The 22,950-nt window shown below is 34.9% G+C and overlaps 1 protein-coding gene across 6 annotated transcripts in view; it reads left to right on the forward strand.

Moving 5' to 3' along the window:
* The window catches only part of ZZZ3 (zinc finger ZZ-type containing 3), a 109,730-nt gene that overhangs the window by 73,431 nt on the left and 13,349 nt on the right, over positions 1 to 22,950 (forward strand). For 5 of the 6 annotated variants that reach the window (XM_047083080.1, XM_047083079.1, XM_047083082.1 and 2 more), the window contains 7 exons: positions 12,766 to 12,904; positions 16,229 to 16,376; positions 16,461 to 16,576; positions 17,265 to 17,336; positions 18,390 to 18,491; positions 19,143 to 19,238; positions 21,380 to 21,532. In XM_047083080.1, coding sequence (XP_046939036.1) covers positions 12,766 to 12,904; positions 16,229 to 16,376; positions 16,461 to 16,576; positions 17,265 to 17,336; positions 18,390 to 18,491; positions 19,143 to 19,238; positions 21,380 to 21,532 — 826 coding nt within the window. The remainder of the gene's footprint in view (positions 1 to 12,765; positions 12,905 to 16,228; positions 16,377 to 16,460; positions 16,577 to 17,264; positions 17,337 to 18,389; positions 18,492 to 19,142; positions 19,239 to 21,379; positions 21,533 to 22,950) is intronic. The other variant, XM_047083084.1, reaches the window with a different exon arrangement.

Here is a 22,950-nt window from a genome sequence, read left to right on the forward strand (position 1 = left end):
GTGTGTGTGTGAGAGCTCTTTCTTTCTTTCTTTCTTCTTTCTTTCTTCTTCTTTCTTTCTTCATTCATTCATTCATTCATTCATTCATTCATTCATTACAAAATACTACAGACTCTTACTTATTTCGTACCCCATTCCTAGAATTGTTTTTGGAGAATGGTGTTAGAAGCCTGTATTTGGGTATGATGTGTGCTCATTGCTACTGGGGTATGTTATTTTATTTAGCTGTCTCAGCTGACAGAGTAAGAAAATACGTATGTGTATACTAACCTGTATATATACACATATCCATAAATATTTCTATGTGTAATCATCTGTATCTATACTAAGCTAAACATGAGTTCATGTTTTGAGTCTCCTTCCAATCCATTATATTACCACTGGATTATTCTAGCTCCTCCTCTTGCTTATCTGTAAATACCCACTGCAGCACTGACAAATGTGGCCATCCATCACCCATTTATTTAATTGTTTAATTCCATTATAATTTTTTTAATGTTTATTTTTGAGAGAGAGAGAGAGAGAGAGAGCGCGTGTGCACGAGCTGGGGAGAGACAGAGAAAGAATCTGAAATAGGCTCCAGGCTCTGAGCTGTCAGCACGGAACCTGATGTGGGGCTCAAACTCAGGACGGTGAGATCATGACCTGAGCCAAAGTCGGATGCTTAACTGAGTGATCCACCCAGACGCCCCTGTTTAATTCCAGTATAAATGTATAGCAGTATTAGAATTGTTAATTTTTACTCTAATGGGAAATAACTGTCAGTGTAAGTGCTTATGTGCAGAATATTTTGCCTTTAGTCTTAGAGATGCCACTCATTTCCAAAGGTCCTAGGTTAGGACCTTTTCCTTTTTACCCCCTCAATGAGGTTTATAATACAGTTAGATCTTGTGTTTGTTTATATTCCTTCCTAGGGATTCCCTGACCTAAATGATTTTTTTTTTAATTTGTATACCTTTACAGTTCATTCTTTGTCCTTCAAAAGTTTTATGGATTTTGCCAGATGCATGATGTATGCATCCTAGATTACAGTGTCCTGTAGAAAAATTTCACTGGTGATATTATTTCAATAATAATTACAAAGGTGATTTAAAAAAATCACCTTTGTATCATATTCAAACCTCTTCTCTTCCCCTGAACTTCTGATCTTTTTATTGTCTTTTAGTTTTACCCTTTATAAAATGTATAATTGGAATCATAAAATGTAGCCTTATCACACTGAAGAAATTTACGTTTTAAATGTTCTTTTCTAGTATCCTTAGAAACTTTGTCTTGGAATGACCATGATTTAAGTCTAGTTCAGACTTCCACCTAATGTAACACCTCTATAGTATCCTTTGATGGTGGTCATTCAGTGTCTGTTTGAACTTAACTAGTTAAGAGTTTGCAACTTTGTGAAACCTTTGCTGTATTGAGCCTCAGATTCTTCCTTAGAACTTCTACTCTGTGATGTTTGACTTTGGGGTGACTTGGAATGTCTCTTCCATTTTCTACATAGCAGGCTTTCATATCTCGAAGACAGTTTTAGTATGTTCTTTTGTATTAGCTACATTTCTTTAACTTTTTTGTGTTTCAGAACCCTAGCTGGTTAACAACTTCTGAATATACTATAGTACTAAATATGGTGTTCAGAATGTAATCTTATACATCAGCTACATAGCTTTCTGTATTGTTTCTTTTGTCACTTTCTCGTTTATCTTACACACTGCAGCCTTATTATTAGCCTTCCAAATGCAAATGTGTTCTTATATCATCATTGTTGAAAATTTGCAGTTGCTCCTTATTGTATTAGAGTGGTATTTATTTATGAAGGACATGTTTCAGAATTATCTGTAGAGTTTTGTTTTTTTTTTAATTTTTAAAAAATCTTTATTCACTTTTGAGAGACAGAGACAGAGCATGAGCGGGGTAGGAGCAGAGAAAGAGGGGGACCCAGAATCCGAAGCAGGCTCCAGGCTCTGAGCACTCAGCGCAGAGCCTGACGTGGAGCTCGGACCCACGAACTGTGAGATCATGACCTGAGCTGAAGTGGGACGCTCAACCGACTGAGCCACCCAGGTGCCCCTGTTTTTGTTTAAAAAAAAAATTTTTTTTTTAACGTTTATTTATTTTTGAGACAGAGAGAGACAGAGCATGAACAGGGGAGGGTCAGAGAGAGAGGAAGACACAGAATCTGAAACAGGCTCCAGGCTCTGAGCCATCAGCACAGAGCCTGACGCGGGGCTTGAACTCACGAACCACGAGATCATGACCTGAGCCGAAGTCGGACGCTTAACCGACTGAGCCACCCAGGCGCCCCTGTTTTTGTTTTTAAATACAGATGCTCAAGCTGTGTCTCCTGGGGGTTCTGGAAATGGAAAGTGATTTTAGAGAGTCTTATTTTGTAAAAGAGGAAATTGAAGGCCTGATAGGCTGATCTATTTGATTTTGATCATAGCTTGTCAGAATGGGACTAGAACCCATATGTCTTGGTCCTACTGGATCTACAGTTCTTTCATTTCAAGATTTTTATTTTGTGTTCTCAGCTTGCCCTAAGCTGTATTTTCTCTGTACTATCACTGTTATCTCAGTGTACATGCCACTTAACCTGCCTCTGTGCTTTTCCTTGCACTGTTTGTTCTACCTGGAATATCTTAACCTTCTTTCCTATTGAATTATCATAAATTTTCAGAGTTTACTTGGTTTTTACTTCTTATATAAAATATTGTTTGAGTCTTTCAGGAATGACCATTCTGTTCATAACATGCTTATGCACTTATGATTAGTCAAATTTTACGTGTTTTTCTCTTGCAGTATATTAATCATTACAGTTTTTGCCAGTTTTAGGAATTGAATAGGAATTTTAGAAGCTTTCTTGCTTTTCAGTATTTACTATTTTTTTAATGTTTAATTTGAGAGAGAGAGGGAGAGAGTGTGTGGACGCATGTGTGAGTGGGGGAGGGGCAGAGAGTGAGGGAGAGAGAGAATCGCAAGCAGGCTCCGTGCTGTCAGTGCAGAGCCCAGCATGGCTCAATCTGTCATGAACCACGAGATCAGGACCTGAGTCGAAGTTAAGAGTTGGGCGCTTAACAGACTGAGCCACCCAGGCACCCCTTTTTTCCCCCACATTTAAATAAGCAACTACCACATACACACGTACACTCTCTTACCTAAATTGTAACGATCAAGATGTAGGGTTGCATGGTGATTATAGTTGTACCCTTCAGACTGGCTTACATAGTGCTATGTACAGTGAGCATACTTGGTAGGTGTTTGAATGGGTTTATATAAGTTTAAGCTATTATTACGTGTTTTTTAGCAGCTATTTCACACTTTAGCATCATAATTGAACTTAGGATCAGTTGGGAGGCTCACAATTTTCTGTTCCTGTTAAGGGAAGTTCATGCCATTCTGTACTTGTTTGTTCTGTAGTTCATTTCCATACTTTCTGCTCATGTGGTTAAATTTCATCATTTCTAGTATTCTGACTTGTTATTTTTTAATCTTGATGTTTTTCATCTACAGTATTTGCTATCCTCAGCTTCATGTCATCCATAAACTTGGTAAGTTTGCCATTTATTCTGTCCCTCTAAGTCTTACATGTGGAAAAAGACCAACCTGTATGTATCTTTAGCATCCCTAAAAACTCACAAGAACATACATACCGTTATAACAGTGTTCTGTATGCAGTTGTTTAACAGCTAAAAAGTCATCCAAATAACTATTCACTTCCTATTTTCTTTTGTGGGTTTTTATTTTTTAATCTTTATGAGCACTTTCTATGTCTCTTGAATCTTAATATGCTGTGGGACAGTATTAAAGAAGTAGAAAAATGGCCTTCCTCTCAAGCGTAGCACACTACAATAAATAAGACATACATTTTAAAAACTAGTCGGGTAGGTGCATCTAAAAATTACTGCCTTCGGGAATATACTATCTGGTGACCTAGAGCCAGAATAGCCAATTTCTTCATAAACCATACAGATTATTATATTTCACACAATTTCTTTTTGGAAGTAAGGTCTGTGAGAGAAAAGCCATTAATGTGTCATGAATAGACATTGTGAAGTAGGGGAAACTTATCCCTTAGATCTTCTTAAATACCTTCCTCTCTGAGAGCAGTTACTTGGCATACTTTTTGCTATGGGCGGAGCTGATAAAACCCAGGTATCAGATAGGATTCTCTATGAAGAAAAGAATGACTTGATGCTGTATTTATGAATACAATATGAATGACTTCATTTCCAACTCAGAAAGAATGTGAAATGAGTGACCAGAATTTTTTTGTATTTTATTATTTAATTTTAATTCCAGTATAGTTAATACAGTGCTGTATTAGTTTCAGGTGTACAATATCATGATTTAACACTTCCATGCATCACCTGGTGCTCATGATGCCTAGTTCTCTCATTAATCCCCATCACCTATTTCACCCATCCCATCACCTGCCTCCCCCCTAGTAACCATCAGTTTGTTCTCTATAGTTAAGAGTCTGTTTCTTCGTTTCTCTCTTTCTCTATTTTTCCCCTTTGCTAATTTGTTTTATTTCTTAAATTCCACATATGAATGAAATCTTTGTCTTCCTCTGTCTTATTTCACTTACCATTATACAATGACCAGAATTGAACAAATATTTTATAATCCTAGAATTCTGCACTGTGAAAAAGCTTTTGCAATTATGCACTTGGTCCATTTTTCTAATTTTGTAGCTGGGAAAGCTAAGGCCTAAGGTTTAGTGATTTGAGGAAAATCCCACAGTTTCTGATAGAGCTGGGATTTGAACCAGGACTCCTGTGTGAATATTAAATAAAGTTCTAAATGTAGAAGTGTTCCCTCTGTAACATCTTCTTCCTAGAAAACTTTCCCTTTTAAAAAAAATGTGCAGTTTCTTGTGCATGTAACAGTAATGAAATATTTACATACAGATATGGAATAATTATGAAATCAAACAGTTTATAATTGTTTAACCACAATCCAGGTTAAGAAATACAATATGGAGGCACCTGGGTGGCTCAGTCAGTTGAGTGTCTGTTGATTTCAGCTCAGGTCATGATCTCATGGTCATGATCCCATGTGAGTCCCACATTGGGCTCTGCACTGGGGTGGAGCCTGGTTAAGAGTCTCAATCTCCCTTCCCCCCTCACCCTCCCCTGCTTGTGTACTCTCTCTCATTTGCTGTTTTAAAAGGTTTTACCATTTAGGGTGTATCCCTAAATAATAAAATTTAGTTAAGAAAAATGTTTTTAATGTTTATTTATTTTTGAGAGAGGGAGAGACAGAGTGCAAGCTGGGGAGGGGCAGAGAGAGAGGGGGAGACACAGAATCCAAAGCAGGCTCCAGGCTCCAGGCTCCGAGCTGTGCACACAGCCTGACACGGGGCTCGAACTCACAAACCGTGAGATCATGACCTGAGCTGAAGTTGGACGCTCAACCGACTGAGCCACCCAGGTGCCCCAAAATTCAGTTTAGTTTATGTACCACACTGCATGTACTCTTCTGTGGTATGTTTGTGATATTGATCTGGGTTGATTTACATAGACGTACTTCGTTCATTTTCTTTGCTGTATAGTGTTCCATTGTATATCTAAACCACAGTTTATCCATTCTGCTTAGATGGACATTTGGATTATTTATGGTTTGGGATCATGAATAGGTTATAGGTCTGCTATAAATATATGCCTCTGTGTATATTCAAGAGTTTCTTGAAGTAAGATACCTACATATGGGATATCTGGGTCTTGGGCGTATGTGCATCTTCAGTGTACTAGTTAATTATGAACTGAGATATACTAGTCCATTCTGAGAGGGCTGTTTACTTCCTTTTCACCCTTATTCCTGGGGTGTAGCCCTTTAGGATCCAAGGCCAAAGCATAGGCTTGTTTCCCAGGGCCTCTACCTTTGGTAGGTCCTAGACTCCCTAGACTCTGTGTGTCTTACTTTCATGTATGTTTGGTAATTTTTTTTTTTTAAATTTTTTTTTTCAACGTTTATTTATTTTTTTGGGACAGAGAGAGACAGAGCATGAACGGGGGAGGGGCAGAGAGAGAGGGAGACACAGAATCGGAAACAGGCTCCAGGCTCTGAGCCATCAGCCCAGAGCCTGACGCGGGGCTCGAACTCACGGACTGCGAGATCGTGACCTGGCTGAAGTCGGACGCTTAACCGACTGCGCCACCCAGGCGCCCCTGTTTGGTAATTTTTAAATGTGAGCTTTTACTTTCTTTGGAAAACTCTTAATGGGTTATCTTTGAGGCCTGGGGTAAAGATGAATTCATCCAGAGAAGATTGCATTTGCTTCTGTGGGTATCTTGGTGGGGGATGGGTTTGTATGCATCAGTCCAGAAGCACTGCTTTAAACAATAGTCATGGTTCTTTAAGGCCACCCAGGTGATATGATTTGGACTGTCTTATGGTAACAGCATTTTGTGGTTTAAAATTTTATCCGCGGCTTTTCTTAGTCCCAAAGCAACTTTTCTATGGGATGGGAGTGAGGGGTAGATGAGCCTGAGGGAAGAACATCTCCTATTAGACTATCTGCCTCAGTGGCTTTGATTTTTGTTTCCTGGGCAAGTGAAATATAGAAAATTGAGCCCAAGCTTACATGGTCCAGTACCTGCCATCAAGGAAAAAGCAGATTTGTGCTGTTTGACACTCCTAATTTGTGCCTTCAGTTAGATTTTGGCCTGATAATAAAAAGTCTTAGCATCTTAACAGTTCTTCCATGATTTTAAAATAAACGGGTACTGTACATGATTTTTTCTTAACTTGTCTTTAATTCAGGGTTTTTAGTTATTTTCAATACAGAATTGATCTTTGTACTTGGCAAAGGCATATTATCAGAAGCTGAGGTATTTCTGTCTTAACACAGAATATCATAAAAGGTTTTTTGATCATCTAATTTTCATAGTGAGAAATCATTTATGGATTATTGAATTTTTGCTTTTCTGTAGTTTCAGTGTTTGAAACTCTTCACGAAGGAAGAGAAAGTATCACAGCTTTTGTTTCACTAAATTGATAATTTTAAGATATGTATGTTCTGCTCATATCAAAATAATTTTTGTTAAATTATGTATGTGTTGAGCTCAGTATTTTGCAGAAAGTAGAAATACCTTACTTGATTGAAATGATGGTGTAGAGTAAATTGAAGCATTTTCCCTTAAATTGTTTTACGCTGGTAAGTTGTTAGGATGGAATTTGTTACCATTTAAAATTGCCTGATTGTTATTCCTGAGAACTGATTCATTTTATATAGTTTTTATCCTGTTGAAAATAATATCCACTGTATGTCTTGTTCTTCTTCCTCTTGCTCTTACTTCCTCCTTGCTCACCAGTGCACACATGTGAAAACATTGGTTGGCTTATAAGTTTTTCTATACTCCTTTCCCTTTTCTTTGTACAATTTAAATGAATAAATTTATTTTTAAATCAACTTCCTTTAGTTTTTTCAGTGTTTAATCAAGTTCAATGTTCATAGGATAATCAAGTTGTTCTTTTTCAGTAGCAAAGCATAATGAATAGCTTCTCTATTACTCAGTTTTTATTTAGAAAAGATATAAAAGTTAGAAAAGCTAGAAGGATAGTATGCCCTTCAGCTAAATTCATCAGTCAACAGCTTAACATTAAAAAATTTTTTTAATGTTTAAATTTGAGAGAGTGTGGGGGAGAGGCAGAGAGAGAGGGAGACACAGAATCTGAAGCAGGCTCCAGGCTCTGAACTGTCAGCACAGTGCCCAATGTGGGGCTCAAACTCACGAGCCGTGAGATCATGACCTGAACTGAAGTCATGTGCTCAACCGACTGAGCTACCCCAGCGCTCTTTAGCTTAACATTTTATAATATTCTCTCGCTTTCTCCCTTTCCCCTCATGTTCCCTCCCGTCCTATGTACTATAAACTTTTCTTTCTTTTTCTTTTTTTTTTGTTGAGCCATTTAAAAGTATATTATAGATTCATTACCCTTACACTTCAGTATACATCTCCTAAAAATTAGAATATTTTCCTGCATAACCTTAAATACCTTATTACACCCCAGCAGTCTGGCATTGATGCAATAAAATGATATAATTTATAATCCATATTTAAATTTTTTCCATCTATCCCCAAAAATGTCCCCTGAAATGTCCATTTTTTCCTCCTGTGAGACCTAATTCATGATCATATGTTACATTTGATTGTCATATCTCTGCATCTTTAATCTAGAGCAAGGCCTAGCAGACTTTTCTTTGGAGATCAGCTGTACTTTGCAACTATTCCACTCTGTCATTGTTGCTAAAAAAGCAGCCATGGACATTATGTAAACGGATGAGTGTGATTATGTTCTAATAAAACTCTGTTTATAAAAACAGGCTAAAGGCTGTAGACCTCTTGTCTAGAATAGCTTTCTATATTTTTTTGTCTTTAATGACACTATTTAATGACTGAACAATCAGGTCAACTTTTTGGCAGGATGCCCCCCAACTTGGGTTTTTAAAAATGTTCCCTCATTATTTTTTTAAGATAGCAAATGCCATGCAACCTTAAAAGTTGTTTCCACAATAGAAATGGAAATCTAATTTCTTGGGAAAGATTCTCATTTAGTTGAAAATAAAATCTTATTCTTTCTTCCTTTGTCTCTCTTAAAGTGTGTATAGAAATTGGACATTAAAATGAAACTTCTAGACTGCTAATTTCTTGGTATTCTCTTGTAGACACCAAAAACTTTACCTATATATACTCTTTTATATAAATGTGTTATATTCACAGATGTAAATAAAGAATTCAAGAGGGCTTGGATAATGAACGGTAGTGAAATAACTTAGATTTAGAATTGAAGAGTATTTATATTTTAGTCAAATATAATTCCATAATATAAAAGCTAAAGTTGTCTTATGTTGAAGACATGCGACAATAAAATTAACAATTCTTTGCCACAGGTAAGCCTACTATTTTTAGCACTGGATTCATTTTTAAAAATAAATATTTTTTGATAGATTTAATACAGAGTTGTCCTTGTGGGAATGATGTTACTATATTTGCATTCATACAAAAGTATATACATTTAAAAAAATCATTCTACAGATTACTTTGTTGAATGAGTAACAAAAGTGTGAAAGTAGCATGTTTTACTGGAATTAAAGAGTGTGAGTATTTTTAGTGCTTGAATTTCCTTTAAATATCTGTATGAATATCTGTGGTTGGGTGCTATACTGCCTTCATTTATTAGTTTTGACTAAGACAATGTTTTTCTTCATATTGTGCCTTTATCACAATTTGATTCTTGTTTGACTCTTGACCCTGTAAAACAAATCTGTTTCCTTTTCTGCATAGCTGTGTATTAAATAAAGATTGAAACAGTATTCTACTGGAGGATTTAATTTCTTGACTAAATATTCTTAGAGTCTTTAACCATTCTTTACCTCATATCTCCACAATAAATGGCTATATGATCTTGACAGATTACTTACTCTGTGCCTTGGTTTCCTTATTTGTAAAATAGAGATAATAGTACCTATCGTACAAGTTTAAAATGAGGACTGTGTTATTACACTTAAAATACAACATCTGGCTTATAGTATACATTCAGTAAATGTTAGACACTATTGTTATTTCTTATTCTATACTTTCTCATCCATCTTGTCTTTTCATGAACCTGTTTGTCTCTCGTAAAGCAGAACTGAATATAGTAAGAGGGATGATCTGACCAGTCCAGGAGGAATACAATGGTAACATCCTCCATTAAGTTGAAGTTTTCTTATTTTAATTCATTGTGGAGAATTTCAGACTTACAAAAATGTAGACTAATATGATGGACCCTCACATACCCATCCTCTGTCCCCAACAAAATGGCCAATCCTGTCCATTCAGTCCTATATAGCTTTTTTTCTCCCTCTTTGGTGTAATTGTAGCTCCTCTGTTATACCTAAAGTCCATGCCCGATTTACTTTGATAATTACTAAAGCTTTAGCATCTTATTCTCTTAGTAAATAATTATGAAATTAACGAACAAATGAATCCTGCCTTGATTGATGTCTGGATCAGCTTCCAGTAGTTTGTTTTTGGAGGTTAAGTGGGTGGGTAGGTGGGATTGAAAATATGTTTGCTTGTATCATATTTTTTAAAATTTTTTTTTTTCAACGTTTATTTATTTTTGGGACAGAGAGAGACAGAGCATGAACGGGGGAGGGGCAGAGAGAGAGGGAGACACAGAATCAGAAACAGGCTCCAGGCTCTGAGCCATCAGCCCAGAGCCCGACGCGGGGCTCGAACTCACAGACCGCGAGATCGTGACCTGGCTGAAGTCAGACGCTTAACCGACTGCGCCACCCAGGCGCCCCTGCTTGTATCATATTTTTAAAATTTTTTTCATATATATATATTTTTTAAGATGTCACCCCAGGTTTTTACGGTTCCTTCCATTTCTGTATGGGGATATATGTGGTAATCTTACTGGTAAAATCTCTGAATACTCTAGGAAATAATTCAAATTAGGTGGACTAGAAGACTTGAATTTACTATTTTCTCAATATTTCTTAATTTTCTTAGTATTTCTTAATTTCACTTAATCTGGATTTTAAGACTTTTACCGATGTTTATTATAGGCCTTTCAATTTGATAATCATTTTATCTTGATAAAAGAGAAGCAAATAGAGGTTGAAGAATTATACTTTGTCATACCTGTTGAAATATTTTTTTAAAGTCAGAGTTGTGGAATACTTGAAGTACACTAAAAATTGTTAACAATTTATTGGTTTCAAAGAGAGGCTTTCTTCCTAGTGGCAACAACTGACTATAGCACTTTTTTTTAAAATTTTTTTTAGTGTTTTTATTTATTTTTAAGAGAGAGAGAGAGAGAGAGCAGGGGAGGGGCAGAGAGAGTGAGGGAGACACAGAATCTGCAGCAGCTTCAGGCTCTGAGCTGTCAGCACAGGGCCCAAAGCAGGGCTCAAATTCACAAGCCATGAAATCATGACTTGAGCTGAAGTCACACGCTCAACCAACTGAGCCACCCAGGTGCCCTGACTGTAGCACTTTTTTTCAAGCCTGTGCTTATTTTTTCTATAACTCTGTTCTTGTTCCTTATTAATTGTTAACTGTGCTTTCAACAGTTTGCTGAAAATTTAATAGGCTCATAGCCATTTTTATATTGATGATACAGAAGTATGCAACTCTTGCTTAAAACAGAGATCATGTTATAGAGACACCATGAGAAGTCTTTTGTTGTTCACTTAGTGGGGGAAGGACCTCTGAAGTTGAAGTGTGGCAGGCAGTTCGGAGTATTGTAGAGAGGATAGGTTCCAGGTCTCAGCTCACTACCATCACCTTAAGATTGAGCCTGAGTGAGCCTGCCTGGTGGAAACAGCCAGCATAGGCAGGGTTTGTATGCTCCATACATTTCAAAGCAAATGAGGGCTTTGTGAAAGTGAGTTTAGACTCCATATCTGTAACTTATCCAGGAGTGACTTAGTATGGTCCTTGCTTTCTAACTCAGTTCTAACTTTTCAATGAAGTATCTTTAGCTTCAGAGGAATTTACCCTTCAATGTTAGCAGTTTTTACCTTAATATAAACATTTCAAGAACAAGAATAACGTATGTTTTTTAGGCAGGGCGCTTAAAAAGTGTCCTGGTGAAGAATGTCATGTTGGAATTATGCCATGGCTGTGAACCTTAGAATTACATTGTCTTACCTTTGAAATTTCTGCTAGTTTGCAGACTTCTGAACTTAAAAGAGACTTTGGTTGCACAGAACATCTGTTTATTCATTTGTTCAATCAAAAAATATTTATCGATCATCTATATGCTGGGAAGTGTGTTGCACAGTGGATAAAACAGTGAACTTCTCAGATGTGTTTGCCATTGTGGAGTTTACAGTGTAGTGGGAAATGGAGTGAAACTTATTTGAAGCCATAAAGAAAATTATGTTTTACTTACACGTTAAGGACTTAACCACTTAGTTTGAAGCAAACTTGGAATGACTTGTTCTTGATTGTTTTTGCGCAATGTATTCGAACATTCAGGATTTTGGGGTAACATATTTCCATATGTATGTGTATCAACATGTGAAAATAGACATCAATCAGAGAAGCAGGACAATTTGTACCAAAAAGAGAGAGAGAGAGAGAAAGAGAATTAACTAGTATACACATACCATCGTGAGATTTCAGGATAATGACAGACAGTAGATTTGTCTGGGTAAAACTATATGTCAGTTGTGCTAAACAGACCTTTGTAGATAGGGAGTAAATATCTTTAAGGCCTTTCTTCTTTAAAAGTGTTCAATAGTTAAGAATTGCCTAGAAAGTAAACTTCCTGTGTGGGAGTATAATAGAGTAAACGAAAACCATGACACCTAAGATCATATCTGAATTATTTGACAGTTTCCTGTAACTCTGGGCAAGAAAATGTACTTCGGATTCCTTACTCCCAACAGAGTACAACAGGGGGGCTGGATTTGCTGATTCCTCCTGGTGCTAAAACCTTATGATTTTATTTTATTTTTATTTAGCAGTTTCCTCATGACTTTGTTGGAAAGTCAAGATGCCTTCTTATTTTCTTTACTTGTTCAGGTTCAAGAATTAAAAACTTAAGATGGGGGAATAAGGCTTTGCTTTCTCTAACTGATATTTTCTGACTAGGTACTTCGTAACTCAGGAAGACCTCATTTATTCCCAGTAATATGTTTTACTAAACTCTTTCAGGTAACTTTAAAAAGACTGTGTGGCTTAATAGTAGATCATGGCTTGAACTCAGTTTTTAATTTATTGTTGTTACTAGAAAATTTTAGTGAGGTATTTTTCTTTGTCTCTGTAGTTATCAGAGACTGTTACAGACGATTGCTGTACTCGAGGCTCAGCGTTCTCAAGCAGTCCAGGACCTTGAAAGTTTAGGCAAACACCAGAAAGAAGCACTAAAAAATCCCATTGGATTTGTGGAGAAACTCCAGAAGAAGGTATATATTAGCACTGTTTTTGAGCACTGTTACTGAGAATATATTTGGTGATAACTTGATTTATTCTTTCAGTATGGGTAAATATTTTTTAAGTGTTTCATTTTTTTCCCTTCTATACCTAACCATACTACTGAAGGCAAGATGATCCCCCCCCCCCCCCCGCCACCGAACACACAAAATATACCCCAATGAAAATAGCTGGGAACTTTAATTGAATATTTTTATATTAGGAACTTGTTCTATTGCCTAGCCATTTTTAGGATCTTTTCCTGTTACCTTTCCCATCTTAGAGAGTATTCCTTCTTTCACGACTTCAGGATTAATAAAGTGAAAAGAAAAATTACTTTCGGGTTGATTAATTGCTTTAAATATAAGTTACTTTTGTAATTTCCCTTGTAATATGATAGAAAATATTTGTGGTAAGAACAAAAACTATTTTAAATGTCTTTAAGGTTATGGTTGCCGAAGACATGAGGATAAGATACAAATTTTACTTAATTTTATAATGTCCTTTATTTTAGTGTAAAAATTCCTTTCAATTTTCTCTTTTCCTTAAAACAGAACTTTCATATTTAACAGTTAACCATTTGAAAGTGATTCAAGGTTTTATCACTTTCTTGTATGTAAATATGGAGATAATTTAGATGTGCATTTATTACCATAGTGTGTGTCTTGAATTAGGGACCCACTGATTGTTCAATAAATTTGAGAGGTGTAATATTAATCAGCATTGTATGAAAACATTAAAACTGAAAAACTATGAAAAAGATTCTTCTTATTCACCTTAAAAAACAAAAAAACCTATAAAGTATGACCACTGTAACATAGTTATTAGTTACCAGTTTTTAATGAGTCACAAAAAGTGGTCTACCAGGTGTTGAGGGAACAGCCCTGGGGACTTTGTTTCACTTAGTTGCATTCATTTATTATTTGGATTTCTCTAGCTGTATTATTCCTTGGCAGTCATTACTTTCTCTCCATGCTTCAGATCACTGAATATCATCATGTATATAGAATCTGTATATTGATTTGCTAAAACTTCTAAACTTTTTAGGATCCTGTTTGCCCTCTTTGTATAGTGAGTCCACTTAGGTGTTTATTGATTCTGCATTGCCATTATTAAACATTTGCTGGTGCAAAAAGATAGAGCACTTACTGTGGTTACTTAAAATTGATTCAACTAAAACAGACGGTGATAGAAAAGTAAATATTAGTAAAAGATTTATTAAACTTGATCTTACTTTATTCATGTTCCCTGCTGGGCAAAAATATGCAATTATGCTTATTTACTAGATTTATAGGCAGTCAGTTATTTGCTGGTTCTCCATTTCCAGGTATAATTTAGAACCGAATTTCCTTTCACTTTATCTCAGAAGCAGAGATGGGATATTGACCATCTTAACAATTTTTTATCAAAGTGTACAGAATTACATTAAATCCAGACACTTGAACAATTATGACTTACATTTCTTGCAAAGAAGTTTTTTCTGCTGGATTTAATTTAGAAGTTTGATTTTTCCTTTTTTTGTGTGTGTGTTTATTCATGTATACAAATCTTCCTCAACTTAGATGGGGTTATGTCCTGATAAACCTATCTTAAGTTGAAAGTATCAGAAGTCGAAATGCATTTAATACACCTATTCTACTGAACCTCATAGCTTAGCCTAGCCTACCTGAAAGGTGCTTAGAATACTTACATTAGCCTGCAGTTGGACCAAATTACTTCACACAAAGCCTGTTTTACAATAAAGTGTTGAATATCTCATGTAATTTATTGAATACTATACTGAAAGTTAAAAAGAGGATGGTTATATGGGAACAGAATGGTTGTCAGTGTATTGATTTTTTTTACCCTTGTGATCCTGTGGCTTACTGGGAGCTGCAGCTCACTGCCACTGCCCAGCAGCACGAGAGAGTATTGTACTACATATCGCCACCCTGGGAAAAGATCAAAATTCAAAGCACAGTTTCTATTGCATACGTCACTTTTACACCATTGTAAAGTGAAAAAATCCTAAGTTGAACCATCGTAAGTTGGGGACCATCTATACCTAATTTACCTATTTCTTTAGATTTACCATGCTATAAGTTGTTGACATGTATATGTTTGTTTCAGTGGACATTTAGAAACTCCTAATTGAAATAGAGGAAACTTGTGGTATATGTTGTTGTATAGAATGCAGAGAACATTTATGGCTTGTTAGCTTCCTTCAATATTACTGTCACTATTTTAAAAGACACTCTAATTTTGCACAAGTTGAACCTTAGACTAATGTGTACTATTATGATGATGGTGATAATGTAATATAAATAAAATAAAAATTATGAATTCTGTGTCAAACAGTTAAACTGGATTTTTCTTTTCAGTTTCATAGTTTTTGAGCTAATTTTTTCTCAGCATTTTACTATGGAAAATGTCAAGTACACAGACAAATTGGAAGTATTATATAGTTAACATACACATATTCACCCCTAGATTCTATAATTAACATTTTACTGTATTTGCTTTATCATGTATGTATCTATCAATCTTTCATCATTCCATCTTATAGCAAGAATGCATTTTAAAGTTGCAGATATGAACACTTCACACCAAGTTACTTTAGAATGCATATTATTAACTAAAATTATTTTTTAAAACATTTTTAAGGTGAAATTTCTATATAGTGAAATTCACAAATTCTAATTGTACCATTCTGTGAGTTCTGGCAAAAAAAACATGCATATATGTAACCAAAATCCCTATCAAAAGATACTGATTATAATGATCTGTTTTTAGTAATTATGACAACTAATGACTTCTATAAAGGTGGTTGGTTAAGTAACTGAATTAATTCCAAGTAGAATGAAGGTATAGCTGTGATTCTCAAGGTGTCATAATTTTTTGTATATGTGATGAGAGTTATATTATTGTGAAAATAATTCATTGTTTTATGAATAAGTCATGAACACGGGAGTACATTTAAAATGAATTCCATGTGTCAAGTTTCATCTGTTGCAATCAAAACATTTCATATGCTGTTCTTAGAGATAAAATCCTTTCTTGGCTTTGTTATTTATGTTTAAAGTGTGTTAGTGATAAAGTACAGTATGTCTATGTAGCTCAGCTTTGGAGCTGTATCTAAAAATAGTGCTTATATCATTAAATTCATTCTTCCTTACCAGCTATCATTTTTACTATTTAATGTTTAGAATATATTATCTTTAACTTTATTGGCTGTTGGATTCAAACAGTGAATAGAAGTGCCCAGTTGATGATAATTTAGATTTGGAGTCCTCTGAAAGTTTCAGTTAAATTTAAACTGTCACGTTTTTTCCCCCCAGGCTGATATAGGGCTTCCATATCCACAGAGAGTTGTTCAATTGCCTGAGATTGTATGGGACCAATATACCAATAGCCTTGGGAACTTTGAAAGAGAATTTAAAAATCGTAAAAGACATACTAGGAGAGTAAAGCTAGTTTTTGATAAAGGTAAGAAATTACATGTTAAGAATTTACATAGAGAACTATCTGGCGGTCTTGCTTTAATAATCCTATACATGGTCTTCTTTTTAGTAGGTTTACCTGCTAGACCAAAAAGTCCTTTAGATCCTAAGAAGGATGGAGAGTCCCTTTCATATTCTATGTTGCCTTTGAGTGATGGTCCAGAAGGCTCAAACAGTCGTCCTCAGGTAAACAGTATGAAGTGTTGGAGTAGGAAGATTTGAGTTATAGATAAAATATGTTAACATTTCCTGATTTGTATTCTTAAAATTTAGGCAGTGTTTCACTGAAGATAGTGGGAACATGAACTTCGAAGTTAAGAGAAACCTGGGTTGGAATCCCAGCTGTATTGCTTACCAGCGGTGGAACATCAAATGTTATTTATATTAAAGCCTCCAAGCTGCAGTTTCCTTTTATATAAAAAGCGGTTAATATTACTTGTGTTGTAGAGTTGTGTGAGGAATAAATGAATAGTACATGTAACATGCTTAGTACACTGTGTGACATGTACTGTTTATCCTAAAAATAAGAGGTCTTTGTGTGTAAGTGTAATGTAACCAGGATTTGAGTCCTGGCCTTACCACTAGTATTCAGATGAACCTTGATTGACATGTGGGTTCAGAATGGAAATGTAATATTTCCTTTTCTTTAAAATGAAGTTGTTGTCATCTATATCACAGGATTGCTAGGAGTATAAAACCAAAGGAAATAAAGGAATGTGAAAACATTCTCTAAACAATAAAAAATTATACATTATATAATAAATTTACTAAAATATTTTGAAATTAATAAAAAAATTCCACAATATGTGTATTATTTGGCTATATCAAATGGTAGTCTTTGTTATTTTTGACAAAAGCCTTGTTTTATATGCAGATGATAAGAGGACGCCTTTGTGATGATACCAAACCTGAAACATTTAACCAACTGTGGACTGTTGAGGAACAGGTAATAGATATTTCTGAATTGTGTAGGTTAAAAAAAAGGTTCAGATTAGAGTCAGTATTATGAGTAAAGTATATATTGTTGTGTGTGATCTCTCTTAACCAAAAATTCAAAATATTAAACTTCATTCTGTATACTTTTCTTTTTTTTTTTCTTTTTTTTTTGGCCCACTTCAAGAATTTTGGATTTTGAGAACGTATGAATTCCTATTTGGAGATGATTTTTAAATCGGGAATCTTGGTTGTGGGAAGTAGATTGAAAAAGATAGTGAAATGGGTGGATTAAAGTTTCTGTAATGCAGCTTTGGGAGAGAGGAAAAACCTGGGGCCAAGTAAAACAGTGCCTCAAAGTGAATTCTTGTTTTTGTTATGAAGGGGAGCTGACAAAGCCACACCAGAGTGTTCTGTTACATTTTGGCATACGGCTAGGAGGCTAGGACTGTTCATGGATAAGGTTTGAGACGCATCTCTCTTTCATATGAGGATTAACTCCTAAGCTATAATAAAGTTAGCAGTTTTCGAAAAGCTTTAGGAAACCTTTATTTCAAGCATCCAGTTTATTCTTCATCTTTAGCACTGTGTGACAATTTAGGGGATAGCTCAGAATTTAAAAAGCAAATATTTGAGTGGAAGACCACACAAAGGAGGGAAAAGTTTAAGTTTCTGTCTAAATCCAAATGAATTTAGATATTTTTGTTAAATCTATATGGGGCAAGCCTAAACATAGTCTAGCAAGAAAAGGTGGTGAGTGGAAATCATTAAAATGCATAAAGTGTTATTAATTAATTAAAAAAATTTTTGGTGCTGTGTTTTTACTTAAGTGACTAGAGAATCTTTAAGTTCTTCCATAGGTTTATGCTCTAATCTCATTTTTCCTAGTAAAGCTTAAATTCCTTACTAGAAATTTTTCCCGCATCAAGGATTTCTAGTGACCTAACCTGCAGAGTTGTGGGGGGTGTATTATAGTTTAAAAGGAAGTGTGAATGTATTTATTCATTTATGTAAATGTATTTATTTATGAAACTCAGTATTAAACTTGGTCTTGGATTTGTCTTAGAAAAAGCTTGAACAGCTACTCCTGAAATACCCTCCTGAAGAAGTAGAATCTCGACGCTGGCAGAAGATTGCAGATGAACTGGGCAATAGGACAGCAAAGCAGGTAATTGAGGAGATGGCCGCATATTGCTGGCCTGTTTTTGATAGTTTTTTTAATGAAGGATAATGCATTTGGCATAAAATTTGCCACATCATTTTTAAGCTACACAGTGCTATAGTATGTGATTTTTTTGTTATGTTTTGTTTTTAGCATTGTATATTTTGTGTTGATTTCTTCAGAAACAACTTGAGATGATTCTGCTTCAGATCATTACTAAAAAATAAGAATATAATGTATTTAGTGTCTCTTGAATGTTTAGTGAGTGCACCAAGTTGTGTACTTGGTTAGGCTGTGCTAATAGATGTGTGACATACTTAGTAAATATCTCTGATTGTCTTTCTAAAAAAATATATAGCAGTTTTCTTCTTTGCATTACCATTGATATTAATAGATGTGTTTTTAATGCAGTGTTCACAAGTTGAAAATATGCGTTTAGCTTTGGAGTCCAACAAATTTCCTGTATTTTAATGATTTTTTGTCTAGATTTTAACATATAAATGCGTTTGGTGGCAGTTTAAAATTATATCTAGATTTATGATAAATTTTAGATTGTTAGCATTCATTAAGATAACACAGGTATATTTTAATTTTTAAGAACTATTCACATAATGCATGTCTTGTAATTTTGTTAAATGGCTTATTATATTTTCTTAGGTTGCCAGCCGAGTGCAGAAGTATTTCATAAAACTAACTAAAGCTGGCATTCCAGTCCCAGGCAGAACACCAAACTTATATATGTACTCCAAAAAGGTAAAAAAGAAAATAGAGAAAGTAAACTTTAGATCTTTGATTAAACTTATCAAAGAATTGCTATGTAAAAGTGTATACATTTATCAGAACAAAGTTGTTTTATTTTTAAAATCTGACTTACTCTAAGCATTTTGTTATATTGGGGATGGACACAGGGTAGGTTTCCATTATTGCTGCTCAGTGAAATTGAATGATCTTTATATTTGTTATTTTCTTAGGAGTAGGTTAGTTTATGTGAATGGGTACTACTTGGAAGATTTAGATTGAGGGTATATTAGAAAGGCCTTTGTGATGTTACAAATTTTAGAATGTTTGACTTTTTAATAAACAATCAATTTCTGTTTTTAGATATGCTATGTAAATCCAAAAATAGAAATGTTTATTAAAATATATTATTTCTCACTACAGTTCTAGAAGTGTGGGTAGTGTTATCACTTTCACTTTACTGATAATAATATTAATAGCTAGTTTTTACTCTTCTTACTGGAAGCTGAGGACCAGGTGCTGTTGTACAGTCTTTTTATAGATGAGAAAACTAGGCCTTGAGTGCCTGGCCGATGCCATTGGTAGAGCATGTGACTCTAGATCTCAGGGTTGTGAGTTTGAGACCCATGTTGGGTGTAGAGATTACTTAAAAATACAGTTGTAAAAATAAACAAAAAACTAGGCCTTAAGGTAAATTGAGTCAGTTGTCTAGTCATATAGCTAATAAGTCTGAGAACGACTGATCCTCTGATTCTGATCCCAGCCCTTTTCCCACTATTCTGTTCTATTCTGTACAGTAAAAAAGCTGTCATTCCTCTCCTACATAAACCATTGCATCAAATTGTAGACGGTTTTTTGCTTTAATTGCAAAAAATAAAGCACATAATTGGCCTCTTTCATTTCCTTAGTAAATCATCCTGTTATTTGCCCTCTACCATTACTGCCTTCCTTCACATAAGAAGCTAAGAGTATATCTAATGCTGTTAGTTTCCTTATTGAAGCTGTTTTACATAGTTTTACATTAAGAATATTGTCTGTACAGCTCCATGTTTTACAAGTTTTATTTTTTGTCTTGTTACCAAGTTTTGGAAGCTCATTTTAACTTTTCAGTTCATTTAAATAATTTGGATTCCCTCCTCTCCCCCACCTCCCCCGTATAGCATTACTTATATCACATATGTAGAGTTCATCCTATACCTTTGGAATGTTGGAACCTTGATAAGCAGTTTTCAGTTTAATAGCTCTAATTTTTATGATTAATTTCCAAATTAACTTTAGATGTGTTGGGTACCTTATATTTTCACAGCTAAGACTAGTAATGGTAACAAAAGGAATACTAAAGAAACCTGAACATATTCCCTCCTGAATGCACTGAACTCTAAGTTAATTAACATTTTGACTGTTGACTGTAGAGATCTAGCCCAGCCATAGATGCAATGATTCCTTGCCACGGTTGGAGTTTGAATCTTGAAACAGATGAAGTGATGGTTCTGCCTGTAGCTGAGGTTATTCTTTGTGGCTCTACTGTTTATGAAGAGAGGAAGTCTACATAGTGGTTTGAGAGTGAGGGCTTTGGACCCACACAGGCCCAGTTTGTAATCTTGGTGTTACCACTGTCTAGTTGTAACACCCTGAATAAGAACCTTAACCTCCATCTTTAAATTAGAGGTGATAATAACTACTTCATAGTAACGTTGTGAGGGTTAAATGACGTTGACAAACAGTAAGCAGTCAATCAGTGTTAGTAGTTTTAGACATTAATCATGTTGTGGAAAATTTTTTTACTTGATCATGTTATATCTGGCTTAGGCTACTTCATCCTCTCGGATCTTCTATACAGTGACTGTAAGAGGAGTTCAGCATTTGAATGTCAAGAGTATGGTCAATGTTGGAGATACAAATATAAGCTAGATAGCATGTGAGCCATTATACTGTTTTTGGAGTATCCCCCCCCCCCCTACATTTTTTTTGTAAATCTGGTTGTGCTTTAAAAATCCAGATAATATAGAAAAAACAACCACATAAGCATGTACTGAAAGGTAGAGCCAGGATCCTTTTAGTAGATAGACATGGAGGAAGTAATAGTGTATTTTAGTATCTTTGATTCTTTTAATGATTTTCCAATGTCCAAATTAAAAATTTGTTTTCTCGCTTAGTCTTCCACAAGCAGACGACAGCACCCCCTTAATAAGCATCTCTTTAAACCTTCCACTTTCATGACTTCCCATGAACCACCAGTGTATATGGATGAAGATGATGACCGATCCTGTTTTCATAGCCACATGAGCACTGCTATTGAAGAGGCATCAGTAAGTTATCTACTTATATAAAAATATATATATCTGTGTATTTATCTAGGTATCATACAGATCAGGTTACAGAATGAGAACACCAGAATTTTTAAATTATTCCTATCCTTCAGAGAATGTTGGTTTCTTTTAATTAACAAGTGAAGTTTATGGGCTTTTAAAAAAACAATATATTGTTAAATCATTATATATTAATATATATCATATATATTAACACATAATAAAAATAAAAGAAATTTTAACATGCAAAATAGAGTAGTATAATGAATTCTATATAACATATGTAGTATATTAATAAAAGAAATTTCTAAAACACATATAAAAATAGAGTAGTATAATGAACCTACATGTACTTATTACCCAGCTTCAATAGTTATCAGTTTGTTGTAATCTTATTTTGATTTATACTTCTTACCCACCTCAGCTCCATCCTGGATTATTTTGGGGCAAGTCCCAGACATTACAGAGTATTATTATCATGTTTATAAAAAGGTTATCCTTTACACAAATATACACTCAGTTCACATTTCCCCCAATCATAAATTATAATAGATTTCCTCCTTTCCTCCATCCCCACCCCCTTTTTCCTCTTCATAGAACTTTTTTGCTGAAAAACTGGGTCATTAGAATTTACCACTGTGTGTGTTTTGTTTGCTTCTCTCTGGTGTTACTTTGTTTTTCTGCTCCCTGAATTTTCTGTAAATTGATAGTGGGTCTAGATAATTGTTATCACTTACTCTGTTTTTCTGCTACCTGCATTTTCTGTAAATCAATAGTAGATCTAGATAATTGAGCAGATTCAGATTTGTTAGGGTGGGCAGGACTTACTTCATGTGTACTTTCATCAGTCTGGTGGTCTTTTCTGTTTTTTTTTGACATAGTAGCCATTGATCATTGCCTGGATTCATTAATTCATTAGATGTTACAAAACAGTGATATTCTCTCAATTCTTCTTTACTTATTTGATAGAATATTCTATAAAGTAACCCTCTCCATCAACTATTTGTTTCCCCCTAAGGTACATATGGAAGAGGCAGTATAACTGCTTGATTCTTCGTTTATTTTCTTATGTTTCAGTACATTGATATTATTGACTTTATTAGTGTTCAGATTGGCCCATTGGTCAGTTGTAACTTATTCAGGTTGGATTTTGGGATCTTTGAACAAGATTCTAGTAGTTTTTGATAGCTTCTTCATTACCTGTTCTGACAAGGAAATTCTAGGATTGTCTTGTATTTTTCCTCTTCAGACCTAGAATTAGTCCTGCTTTCTTTTATTAGGAAATTGTGGAGATGATAGCCCGACTGTAGGAATCCTACTTGATGCTGGCTTGATCATTGTTTCTAGGTCTATTTAATGGATAGAGCTGGGAAATAGGTTATATTATTGTTTAAAAATAAAGGGGCACCAGGATGGCT

Source organism: Lynx rufus, unplaced genomic scaffold (genome assembly GCF_022079265.1).
Source record: "Lynx rufus isolate CCGP_SWC_20201006 ecotype Redwood Valley unplaced genomic scaffold, mLynRuf1.p SCAF_2, whole genome shotgun sequence".
NCBI classification, from domain to species: Eukaryota; Metazoa; Chordata; class Mammalia; order Carnivora; family Felidae; genus Lynx; species Lynx rufus.